This window comes from Plectropomus leopardus, chromosome 20, assembly GCF_008729295.1.
Source record: "Plectropomus leopardus isolate mb chromosome 20, YSFRI_Pleo_2.0, whole genome shotgun sequence".
Classification (NCBI taxonomy): Eukaryota; Metazoa; Chordata; class Actinopteri; order Perciformes; family Serranidae; genus Plectropomus; species Plectropomus leopardus.
Window position 1 is genome coordinate 27,398,379 of NC_056482.1, and position 13,627 is coordinate 27,412,005.

The 13,627-nt window shown below is 39.8% G+C and overlaps 1 protein-coding gene across 1 annotated transcript in view; it reads left to right on the forward strand.

Moving 5' to 3' along the window:
- Window positions 1-13,627, forward strand: part of adamts6 (ADAM metallopeptidase with thrombospondin type 1 motif, 6) — a 77,378-nt gene that overhangs the window by 6,882 nt on the left and 56,869 nt on the right. The window contains exons 3-8 of the mRNA XM_042509745.1: window positions 533-707; window positions 1,331-1,554; window positions 2,176-2,259; window positions 3,899-4,044; window positions 7,944-7,987; window positions 11,952-12,057. Of these exons, the coding sequence (XP_042365679.1) occupies window positions 533-707; window positions 1,331-1,554; window positions 2,176-2,259; window positions 3,899-4,044; window positions 7,944-7,987; window positions 11,952-12,057 (779 nt within the window). The remainder of the gene's footprint in view (window positions 1-532; window positions 708-1,330; window positions 1,555-2,175; window positions 2,260-3,898; window positions 4,045-7,943; window positions 7,988-11,951; window positions 12,058-13,627) is intronic.

Sequence of the window (13,627 nt, forward strand, 5' to 3'; positions counted from 1 at the left end):
TTATTTTTATTATTAATTTATAATAATTTCTTGCAAAATGTGGGATGTCTCTTGTTAGTTTGGTTTTTGCACTTTTTAGACCTGTTTCCAGGTTTCCTGGCTTCAAATTAAAACACATAGAAGACAAGAAAACAATAAAACGTGCATGTAAAATCAAATCAAATCAGGATAAAAACTGAATGCACAAAAATGCATAACATAAGATGGAAATAAAATAAACCCACTGGCATTATTAATAGAATATATTAAATTAGATATAGTATGTAAAATGCATAAAATGCTGTGAGCTGCTGACTCAGCCATCTCCATGTTGAGAACTGCGCGCAGACAATCCCGACTCAGTCTCTGAATCTTAGATACGCTCTAAATGTCCTGCACTGCTCCTTTAATAGAATGAGTATATAAAGTAAAATATAGTCAAATATTCATTTATTTATTAATTTTTCCTGTATTATTGTTCATGTTTATGAATTTAGGAATAATGCTTGCTTGTGTTTGTAACCTGTCTCTTTCATTTTCTCCCCCAAACCAGCACGGAGTTATAACAACAGAGGACGAGCAGTATTTGATAGAGCCATTAAAGAACATATCCTCCACCACCTCCGGTGAATGGAACCTGGAAGAAGCACAGCAACATGTTATTTATAAAATGTCTGCCATTCCCTCACCACAAGAGCATAGCCAGGAGTTCAGCTGTGGCATTTCAGGTTGGTGAACCTCCATCTGGGTTGGACTCTGTGTGGGTGGAACTGACGTAAAGGAATAACTATACATAGCAGGTTAGAGGAAGCGCTGGTTTGGTTGTAGGCCCAGGTTCTGGTAGACATGACCGGGCCTCTTGTGTGCTATAGTTGCTCCTGGCCTGGACACCTTTCAACCTGTAAGAAAAACTCTCGCTCCAGCTTTCATAAAAAGGCCCTTCAGTGCATAAAGAGCTCTTGGCTCTGACTTTTATAGAAGCACAAATCCTATTTATAGAACCAACAATCATGTTCAGATTTTAAGATTCAAGCAGCTCCGACCAAATGCCGCGTCTGCTGAGATATGACGGATTGGAAAAAGAACCAGGTGGATATTTAGGTATTTGGGCCAAGGTCTTATAAGAAACAGCAAAGGCTGTCATCGCCAGGAAGCCAGCATGCCCTAACATGTACCATCTTATAGCTTTTTCCCAGAGCATCTGGGTCATAAAGCAAAAGCTTTAGCTGCAAGGTTCAAAGGGGCAGATTCCCTCTGTGCATCTAGCATACACAAACCAGCTCTCTCTCAAACAGATCGTCATTTTGAAGTTCATGATTCACTATAATCCTGTGTGGGGTTTTTTCCGCAGACCTCATTAAAAGCAGTGCACCTTGCCAGTACAGTACACCCTCCCCTGTCCACTCGTCCCCCGCGCCCCAAAACGACAGCGAGCAGTCGAACAGCACCCACAGACAGAGGCGCTCCGTCAGCACCGAGCGCTTCGTGGAGACGCTTGTGGTCGCTGACAAAATGATGGTCGGTTACCACGGACGCAAAGACATTGAGCACTACATCTTGTCTGTAATGAATATTGTAAGTTTGATCCTTCTTTTTGGCCACGTTATTGTTTTCTGCCACACTGTTGAACATACAATTACTCCATTGTTGCCTTTGAAACCTGAGCAAAGTGGATTGATTTCTGTCTAAAACAACTTAACACAAATGGCTCAAAAATTTGCACAAAAAAAAAAAAAGGCTGAAAAAAACAGAAAAAAGTGATGAAAATTTTACATTTTATTACACTTTTTCTACAACATAATTTTAAAAATAAGTAAAAATATTTATAAACATAATTTTTGATTGATTTAAATAATTTTTGTAATCATAAAAATGTTCAGTTCATTTTCTTTGTATCTTTTACTAGTTGGTCATTGTTGGGGTTTTTTTTGTTTTTTTCCACATATTTTTAAAAAAATAAACTGAACCAATTAACTGGGGTTTCAAAGGGTTAAAAAGCTTGTGAAAGGCGTTTTAATGCAGAATAAATAAACTGATGTTGATCCAGGTTTCAAAGGGTGAAGTAAACGATTTGAACACTTTTTCCACCGCTGTGACATCTGCAGTGATGTGCTTAATGTTTGGATTGATCAGCAGTCGTGACATATGGACACAATTTGTCTGACTTTGTGTCTTTTCTTCTTTTCTGGAGGTCAGGTTGCCAAACTTTACCGTGATGCCAGTCTAGGAAATGTTGTGAACATTATTGTGACCCGGCTGATTGTTCTGACTGAAGATCAGGTAAGAAAAACTCACCTTTTGGTCATTAATTTCACTAACTTTGAATCATCCCTGCAGTATTATCGCAGTTATTATTACCGTGAGCGCTTTTTATGGTGTCTGTACCTTCACCTGCAGCGAGTGTATAACTGATACGCTTGGCGTGAGTGCGCTGCAGTATTTTATGTGGTTGAAGGGAAGAGAGAAGAGAGACTATTCACCATATGGCCACCACTTCAGATGAAAGATGTTCTCAGGCATCTTCCCTCAGGGAGCCTCGATTGAGGATTTTTACACGCACTGTACATGTGTATGTATGTGATGGGAGAAACAGAGTACCTTCCTAGCATCTGTTTTTTTTTTTTTTTTCTAAAGGGGGTCACAGCGGCTCTTTACGCAGCATCAGGTCCAGGTTTTCATGTAAAGTGGAGCCACATTATGAGTCAATAGGAAGGAAGCACAAGGCTATCAGAAAATACTGTTACAAAACAAACATTTTATGGTGAAAGTGAGTCACTGATGGGCTGCGGAGTTGTTCGGTAATTAATCAGGTTGAAGTCGGCGCTGCATCATCGGCTGGCGATGCAATGGTTTCCTATAGTTGGACCCATTACATTCATTGAAGTAGATGCATTTTGCAGACTCCGCTACAACTTCCTCGACTCCTTCGTCTTCTTTCCATGTCTCCTGCTTTTTGTAATCTTGCAAGTCCTTGTTTGACTCATCTGGCTGTAAATGCTTTTACCTTTACCACAACCAGGGGCGTCGTAGAAGCGGGGTTGGAACTGAAGAACCGAAATTGAAATGAAAAGTTTGGTTTTATTTGCAATTTTCCTCCCTAAGTATTTAATGCTATAACCACCTAAAAATTAACTTAATAAATTGGTTAAAAGACTTTAACACCTGTCATCAACATCTTGCATTCAGATGCTTTTCTTAAGCATTCAAACCTATGAATCCTGAAAATTGATTTTGATTTATTTTGAAAACTTTGGGGGGAAAAAAGCAACGAGCAAAAAAAAAAAAAAAAATTGTAAAAGGTGTCAAAAATTACCTGAAAATTAGTTACAGGGGGATTATTAGCTATTATTAAAAATAGGGAAAAATATCAAGAAAACTGTATTTTCTAAATCTTATAACTAAATATTTAAAATGATGTTACAGATAAATATTTTAATTTCTTTTAAATTATTTTTGATTTTTATTAAATTTTTTCTTCCATTTTTTGTTAATTTTCTTATTGCCTTCTTCCCATGCTTTTGATAGAAATCAAGCCAAATCGCTCAGTTTAGAAAGGGTTAACTCAAAAATTATTTTTATATATCACAGTTATGGTCAGTTCCAGTATATCACGATATATGATACAATACAACAAGGCACAACACAGTATGACAGGATATTATACGATATGATTTGATACAATACAATACAATACGGTACGGTATGGTACGGTGCGATACGATACGATACGGTACGGTACGGTACGGTACGGTACGGTACGGTACGGTACGGTACGAAATGATACGCTACAACCTGATTTGATACTTTGGTACTGAAACAAGGTGTTTTTTTGCTGCGTCATACTGTTATTTTTTCTGTTTATTATTTTTATAATACTGTACCATGTTGCACTGTATTGCATGTGTGTTGTGTTTTGCAGCCTAACCTGGAGATCAACCACCATGCCGACAAGTCTCTGGACAGTTTCTGCAAGTGGCAGAAGTCCATCCTGTCTCACCACAGCGACGGCAACAGCATTCCTGAAAACGGGATGGCTCACCATGACAACGCCGTCCTAATCACCCGGTAAGTTAAGGCTCACATCTTCGGGCATGAACCACAGTTTTGCTATAATGATCCAGCACGAATTTGTGTAATTCAAAGAGTTTCAGTTTATTTTCTCATTTTGGGCAAATACGTTGCAGGTTATTTTCTGCGCTGCTGTTGGATAAAAGCAGTCAGACTGTAGTTGTGTGTATGTTTGGTGGCCAGCAGCTTCAGTGCTGAAACGTCCAGTTTTTGTGCAAAAACGTTACCTGTTAGTGTTAATGGTAATAAAGACCTCAGCACTGGAAATAGAATATGCCGTTTCAGACGTACTGTACCTGTCACACTGCAATTTATGCCGAGGGTGTTACCATAAAACAGCAAAACTCTGTCATTACCTGGAATAGGTTTCATTGTTGCCAGAACTGTTTTGGCCAAATAACCTAGCAACTAAAGTATATATATATCCCCCCCGCCCCCTCTGCCGCTGGTTTTGTCTGCGAGAGGATGGTGTTCTGTGATTGACATGGGCTAAAGCCAAGCTGTTTGACTCTCTGCGCTCTGTACAAAACAGCCTTTCTATCATTAATGCGCTCTTGCTTGTTGTCTGTCAGTTGATGTTCTCCAGCTCCTCTGGCTCCCGTTTTTTATTGGTGGTTTTAGCTTCACTAAGCACCAGCAAAGGCTGCTAAGTAGCGTCTAGATGCAAAAGGTCATGAGGTTCATCCCTGTGATAGACGATGAATGTGGTACCATAAGATACCAAACACCTTAACTCTTTAACAACTGAGCAAACTGGCAGGATTTCTGTGGAAAAACACAACCCAAAAATGAGCCAGAAAGTAGTTGAAAGTGCAAGAAAGTTACCTGAAAATTAGTTAAAATGAAATAAATATGGGTAGATTTGTAGATGTGTCTAAAAGTCGTTTAATACTAAAGTTTAACCTATTTATTCTCTAGTGATTGTGAGTTGCGTACGATAATTTTTCTCATAATACAATAATTTTGAGCCTCTGGTACGATAGTTAAACATTTCTAATCTGGCAGCACTGAGAGGGGGAAAACCGTGGGAGATTTCGAGGTTTTGAGAGCAGAGACTCATCTTGTTGCACATCACACACTGTAAGAACAAAACTGTGAGATCTGTCATTATTTGCCCTAAGTAATTAGTGCTATAACTAATTCAAAACTGGCTGAACAATCGGTTGAAAGACTTAAACACCAGAATCCACATCTTGCATTCAGATGCTTTTCACAAGCATTCAAACCTGTAAAACGATCTTTTGAAAAAATGTGGGGAAAAAAGGCAGTGAGCAAGGTGGCAAGAAATGTACTCCAAATTACAAAAAAAATATAAAAGGTGACGGAAAAATTGCCTGAAAATTAATCGGAGGGGGATTATTAGATATTATTGAAAACATAGGGAAAAGCATCCAGAAAACTGTATTTATAAATCATATAATTCTATTTTTAAAATCATGTTACAGAAAATGAAAATTTTTTTTTTAGCATTTTCTTAAAGTCATTCTTTGTAGTATTTGTTTTCTTTTTTTATTGCTTATTTTCAGGTAATTTTCTTTCTTTCTTTTTGCTAATGTCTTGCAGATATTTTGGCCATTTCTTGCTAAATTTCTCATCTTCAATTTCTCACACCACACACTATAAGAACAAAACTGTTAAATCTCACGTTATTTGTCGTCACGTGTGCGGTCTCTCACATTTTCTAAATCAGTTAAGAATTAAAAAATCTTTTAGCTGTAATTCCTTACAAAAGCTTCAGTTGCTTGCAATGAAATATTGGTGAATATGGAGAAGATGTCGTACTATTCTGAGTAAAAACGAGGCAAAAGTAAGGGAGAGATAATGAGATAATAATCTGTGTGCAGGAGGCGGCAGCTGAGCTCAGAGATGCTAACATTGGAGATAGTATAAATAGCTGATGGTCGCACCAGGAAGCCCTCATTAACCACCATGTCTGGAGGAGCAGTCAGACATTCCTCCCAAAGCTGGAATGCACCTAAAAAACGCTCAGTGTGACTTTTAAGGTGGTCGATGCTGGCAGCTCAGAGGATTTAATATATACTTACGGAATATTTTGTCCCTGGATCGGTAATCTAAGTGAAGTCCATTTACTGATAATTTTTCAAGCACCAAACACTTTGGTTCCAGCTTCTCTGATGTAATGTTTGCAGCTTTTTCTCAGTTTTATGTCCCTTAAAACTAAACATCTTTGTTTTTTAAGATGTGATTTTAAGACAATACCTTGAGCTTTAGGAAAACTTGATGTGACTATTTTCTGACATTTTATAAACCAAATCATTGAAGGTGTAATCTGCAGGATTGTCGATTACTGTTTGTGCGCAGATTAAATCTCATTTGGTGTCTCGCTATATTTGCGTTTTTGTTTTTTTGGGTTTTTTTCTTGGATGCCCGCTGTTTACGGTCTGACACCTGTTCACTACCTCTTAACCCTTTGAAGCTTGATGTTGGGTTAGGGTTAAAGGGTAAAAGGCAATGAGCAACTTAAGACGAAATTACCCAAAAAACAGAAAAAAAAGTAAAAAGTGCAAAAAGTTACCTGAAATTAGAAAATAAACAAAGAAAGAAAAATAAAGTTAGAGAAAAAAAGGAAATGACCTGGAGATAAAGTTAAATATGTAGTGTGTGGACCCTGAAGTAGTGACGAAGGACAAATCTGGACCAGTTGGGGGTGTTGCCTTGATTTGGAGGAATGTGTTGTTTGGCGTCCTGGAAATTAACACACACAACGAAAACCCTCACAAAACGTACACAATCTCATTGTTATAATGGCCAAATTCCATATCCATAAATGCAAATTCACGGTATAAGACCATGCTTTGTTGCTTTAACAACGATTTCAAAACTCTACATTCATTCTGCATATGACGCCCTTGTTTTTGTAAATAATCGACTTTTAAAATAAAGAAAAAAAAGACGGGATCAGTTGGGAACCACAGCACTGAAATGAGACTTTTCAGTGTGTCAAAATGTTATATCTGTGAGATTTTCCTGCCATTAGTTTGTGTGTTTGACCTGAATATAATGTCTTTTTGACACATGTAATAATATTATCACGGGGACTGAGGCCTTCTGTTGTTACAACCAGGCTGGTAGGAATCACACGTCGTCGCTGCAGTTAGTATCGGTATATTCTGCTTTTACTGCCTTGTCGTCGTCACTGATCGATGCAGCTCTCCTGCAGGGGTGCACCAGCAGGACCCCCAAAACCTTTTTTCATTAAAATGATCCGTCATGAGGTGACCTCTGAAGCTGTGTCGCTTTGTCGGTCTCTACGTCGGAAAGCATTTCGCATTGTTTGAAATGTCACGTTCAAAAAAAAAAAGAGGGAAATTAAGGAAACAAATCAAAACAAATCCTGAAACGAGGTCACGATCGTACCTCGATGGTTTGCTGCTCCACTGGGAGGCAGGAAGAGAGCGAGAGAAGGGGGAGTTTATGTGGAGAGCGAGGGGGGAGAGAGGGGAAGGAGAATGAAATTTAATTTGCTGTGCCCTTGGTTTTAATAGATTAAAAGCTTTAGGAATGATTGGCTCATTCATTTGAAATGTATGATGTGGCTCAGAGTGTTGGCCTCAGCTCTATTGGATTACCTGTGTGTGAGTTACGGGGGTTAACAGCGCGGACACAGCGCGAGCCTTTATTCTGCGCGCTGGCGAAGTGACATTTTCCTCGAGGCTCGTGCTATAGATGGAGCCAGGTGTTTTCTAGAACCCAAACCTGTCACGGCTTCATTATATGCTGTTGTTATGCTAAAGGTTGAGATTATATCTGGCCAGACTGTGTGATTAAACACGGAAAGAATGGGATGGCAAAGAGCCAGTGGAAGAAAATACTGTACATGTGCAAAAAAAAAGTTAATTTAATTGTTTGTGTTCTCTTTTTTTGCCTGTCCTTAGGTATGACATCTGCACCTACAAGAACAAACCCTGCGGTACTTTAGGTGAGTGGATTTAAGCAGATTTATGTACATTAAAGGGATAGTTTGGATCTTTAGAAATGGGGTTGTATGACGTATTTATCTGTAGTCGGTGTGATACTTTCAGTAGATGTCAGGCTGGAGTTCGACATGGAAGTAATGCCATCTACTGCTGTGGAGGGGTCAACAATTTGTATTTTTGCCACCTTAAAAATCAGTAACAGTTTACGTGTACGTTTTTTTCACCTCTTTACCTTTCTGTCCAAGAGTCTGTACTCACAGAAAGGCCAGAAACAGCTTCAGTTCCCCATTTTTTTCTCTCAAGTTTTAACAGCCATGAAAAACCTGGAAATGTCATGAAATTTGCAAATATCAAAGTAAAATACAGTGAACGTTTTGGAAAAGTCATGTAATTTTGTTCCACAAGCTGGTATAATATTACATAATGTGATCAAGGACCGTCTGGAATTTTAAAGTCCAATGATAACTTCCGTTTTTACAGTTTTTGGCTGTAATAAATGTGATTTTTCAAGAAAAAAGTCATAATTTTATGAGAATAAAGTCAGAATATTACAAGAATAAAGTTGTAATTTTACGATTTTACGTCGAAAAAGACGTGCCACACAGTCAACCAAGGTTGTGGTGCGACATCGGGGACCGTGGTTGCGAAATATTCCAACTTCTTTCCTCATAATATTACGACTCTTACGACTATTCTTAAAATTACATCTTTATTGTTGTAATATTATGACTTTAATCACAAAATCTAACATTTTTTTTCTTTGACATGGCCCTAATCCTCCGTCGTACAGTCTGACTTTAGCGTACACTTAAACTGATGTTGTTGGGTTTTTTTTAGGTGGCTTAAATACGTTTCGTTGCTGACCCCTTCCACAGCAGCAGGCTGTTTAGCTTCCACGTCAGACTCCCTCCTGCTTCTCCAAACCGGGGGCGTGCCGACCGACATCTACTTCATGTAATACACTGACTATTAAAAAAGAACCAAAACGACCGCACTTAGAAAAAAATCTGAACCATCCCTTTAACGTGTGTTTTCCTGCCAAATTGGTAATCCTAGCTGATGCTGACTTGATGATTCTCTGGTTTTTGGAGTCCATTTTTCTCTTTCTGCCTCCGGAGCGGTTTTCATTTTCACGTCGGGCCTCCGGCGTGTCCTCAGACAAACCTTATTTAGCAGCCTCTTTCAGAGGAACACCAGACGGCTCCTGTGAGACATAATGAGAAGGATGTTTTCACTTGTGTTATTATAGCTCCTCGGCGACTCCCCTCTCTGTCGCTCGAGCCCTGAACCTGGACGTAGCCGCGGTCATCCCCGGTTTTTAAAACTGCTCCTCCAGCCTCAGTTTGTCTAAGGTGTTTACACTTCCAGGGAGAGACGGCGTGTGTTGGGAGGCCGAGGAGGCAGACTGGAGGAGGGGGAGAGTGACAGCAGGAGGAGATGGAGAAGAAGAGGAGGAGTTGAAAAGGAAAATGGAAGGGGAAAAGGACAATTATAGGGAGTGTTAGTATGCAGGAGGGGGATAGAGAGGGTGATATGCTGGTTGTGATGGTATTGGGGGTGGAAAAAGCGACAGCGAGCAGCTCCTCTCTCTCTCCTCTTCAGCTCCTCGTCCCACCCTGAGCCTCCTGCCCGCCCGGCCCTCCTCTCCCCATCTTATCTTTGTTAAAAGCCCCTGCAGGCACCACAGTATATCTTGGAGGTAATATTGTGACTTCAGGGGTGGTTTGACAGATTGACCGCATTCGTCACATTCCCCGGTCGCTTTAATTGCCCTGGCATCTGCTTGACTTCCTCGTTGTCTCCCCCCCCCTCTCCTCTCACCCTCCCCTCCTCTCCTCCCTCTCCTCTCGGGGATCATGCTCCCGGGTCAGATCGCTGGCCTTTAGGGTCGCCGAGTAATCACGGGGCTGGAGATAATACACAGTCCACCCCGGTGTTAAGAAAACAACTCACAATGTGTGTGTGTTTGAGCTCACCCACTTTACTCTCACACACACACACATTCTTAAACTAATCGTAGAGTAGCCTTCCTTTCCCTCCCTCTCCTCCTTCTTTCTTCACCTCCAGGCTCCCTCTTTCCCCGCAGTAATGGTTTCAGTGGCCTCCTGATTTGCGAGTCTATTCTTGTTTAGCCTCTTAGTAAAGAGGATACAAAAGCCACGCCACTTTTAGCTGGGAGGCCGAGAGTTCGTGCAAACTATGCAGGAAAATCTGGAGTGGCGCTGACCACCAAAACACGATCCAAAACAGGTTACGCACAATGAGTGCAAAGAGTGAAAAATGCAGGTGTGTAACATCTGTTGATATCACTCTTTGACTTGCAAAACGTTGTCAGTGCATGCAAAACAAAATTAAAACTTCTCAGTCCACCCAAATATAACATTTTCTCCATTATACCTTGTTGTATCATTGCAGTTTGGGTTTTATTTGCAGAAAGTAGGAGATATCTGCTTCCTTGTCAGTCGAAATAAGTTCTAGTAAAAATTCCTGGTGGTAAATGCATTTCCATCCACCTGTCTTCATGTGTTTTTATAAAAAATACCAGCACAGTCGCCAGACAAAAATGTGTTTTACGTTTCTGTAAACTACAGATACACAGCATTCGATATTTCATATGTATCCGATAAACATTTTTAAAGTGACACAGTTCTGATTACATATATGTGAGCTGACGAGACAGCTGCCAAGCTGCAGACCGCAGATCGAAACCATCAAACAAAATTACGGGTTGTTACTTAGCGCAACAATAGAGCAGTGAAGGGATGACATATTTTTGCAGGCCAACCTGAAAGTGACCATCGCACTGGTTCCCTCGTCAAAAACCTTACGGGATTTTTGAATGGGATTTTCAGTTATCGTCAAAAATAACACGAGTTTATGATACTGGCACGTTTTGTATAGTATGATAATCTTCACTGATGAACACCACTTTTGTGTGTTTTGAAGCGTAAATGAAGCAAAAAACTATTGTTAGGCACAAACTACATCGTGTTTGCATGACTTTAACGTCGCCAGTCGTTTAACTTCTGATTCGATTTAGCGCACACAATCGACAAATATTATAAACAGATAAATCTACAAGTTCAAGTGCGACTCTGTAAAGCTGTAAAGGTGGTGAGTGAGTGAGTTGAATGAGTTTCTGTGTCGGCTGTGATGACGTCTAACGTCCTCGACAAACACTGTAGTCCAATTAAGCCACTTGTTAGCAACCGCCTTTTTTAAAAAGTTCAAAAAATTTAAAAAATGTATTAAGTTTTGTGAAGATTTTTTATAGTGGGTTCTCATTACCTGCCCAAAACATATAAAACAACAAAATTAAAATGTTAATCTCTTCGCACACAGTAATGCACATCCCCCAACACACACACACAGACACACACACACCTGCTTTATGCTGTCATATGATCCACTCTCCAGTCACCTGTAGATGTAATCTGTGAAGAATTGCCTCCTGTCTCCCTATCTGACCTGTCAGCTTTAGGAAAAAAGGACCTGCGACACCTGGATTGTGGAGCGGTTTCAACTTTAAACACCCTCTCCTCCTCTTCCTTTCTCTCCCTTTCTCTCCCTCGTTCTCCCACTTTCAAAACGAGGAAAACATCTTTATTCTCTGACAGGTTTCTGTTGGGGTACGCTGTCGGTGAAGGGGTTCTTATATTCCCCTCCTTGGCTCTCGTTTCAGGCGAGCCCTTGTTACATGAATTGAAATGTGCAAATCTAACCTTTGTCTAGACATTTTCCAGCAGTTGCTGTATTTTGCAAGAAATACATTTTTAAAAAAGGAAGAAAAGGAAAAAAAAAGAGCCGGTGATGCTAAACTGAACTCTCTCTGGTGAACAGGAGATTGCATGTGTGGAATCCCAATTTTATGACCGTGACTCCAAAGAATGCTTCGTCTTGACCCTGTGTTTGTATGTTTGTCTTGCGTGTGTGTGTGTGTGTGTGTGTGTGTGTGTGTGTGTCTAGGCTTGGCCTCGGTGGCTGGAATGTGCGAGCCGGAGAGGAGTTGCAGCATCAATGAAGACATTGGCCTCGGTTCAGCTTTCACCATCGCACACGAGATCGGCCACAAGTGAGTTTTAAGACTTTAAAATAAATACTTCACCCCCAAAATGTCCATTTGTCTATCAATAACTTACCCCCTGTAGAGTTAAATTTTTAAAGGAAACAGCAAGTCTTCTAAGTTTGGCGAAAATGAATGAAAACAGGGGAAATGGCTGCAAAATGCCCAGTATAAGCACATCTAAAACTCAATTAAGCTCTGTAACATCTGTAACTAAGTACTTTGTTAATACTTCAGCCACAAAAGGACCATTTGTATATGAGTCACTCACCCTGTCTTACACTGAATTTGTTAAGCCAAAATCGGACAAAATTCTTGATCAGTTGGATTAAAGACGGTCCACATTTAACAACAGCAAAACTGTTGCAAAACAAACTCTCACACAGCTCGCAAATCTGATTCATCCAGTCAAATGCAAAGTGCTTTGCAAAAAGACAGGCCTTTCTGATGGCTCCACTGACAAACAATAACAGTAATTTTACCTCGCAGAACACAGGAGCTGCTGGTCTACTGACAGACTGAGACAGACAGTTATATTTCCCCGACTGTTCATATTTTCTAAAACTTAAGAACTTTGCACAACATTGGAGAGACCAAGTATGCATTTAAAGGTTTTATGAAATATATCAGGAGGAGACTTAAAAGAAAATTACAATGGCAGTAAAAATAAAAACAGCATATTAAAGTCATTTATCTTGTACTTCTACAAAATCTGTCCATAAAGTTCTTAACATATTTCACCCACCTGGTCCAATGAGAGAAAGTAATCCTTATCATAACATAAATATGTGTGTTTGAAGAGAGCATAGGTAAGTTTGACTTTTAGTTCATTTTTAAACTGAAACATTTTAGCGAGGATGCATGTGTTTGAGAAGAACTGAGCATACGATAATGTTGCTGTTGTTAAACGTGGACCTTGTTAACTTCAATTCATGAAGAATTTTCTCTGTTTTTGGATTCTTTATTCACCATGGAGGCATGCAAGAAAAACAAAGTTTTCTTCACAAATTCAACTTAACACTGGGTGATTTATTGATATACAAATGGTCATGGGGGGGGGTATTTGTTTAAGATCCTAATATTAATTATAAAATTTGACATTGCACTCTGATGAAAATGGAAGTGGTGGGACAAAGCCAGTGCACCTCTAGATTTATTCTTAAAGCTTCACTGTAGACATAAAAGTCTCGGCTTTGAATAATAATTTGTGCCTGATACTGTTTTTCCACAAAAAAAAGTGCATTCAATCTAAAATTGGCCTCCTAACTCATTGCAATGCCACAAATCATGCTGGTACGTCCACGTGTTAAACTCAGATTTAAGGTGAGCGCAGAGAAACTTTCCTCCGTCAGCAGATAAATTCTTCCTTCTTGTGTCAAACTCTGCACATACATCATTCAGCACGGCGAAGTTCAAACATTCAAGTGAAGTAACAGCAAGCAAAACACATTTCGAGTCGCACGTGCGCGAGTCACATTCAACAGTTTTCTTGTTTTTGTATAAATATGATTTACGGTGGTTCAGATCTGTCAAATAAGTGGTGCGGTCAGTCTGCCGCTCTCCTCAGAGGGAAATCACT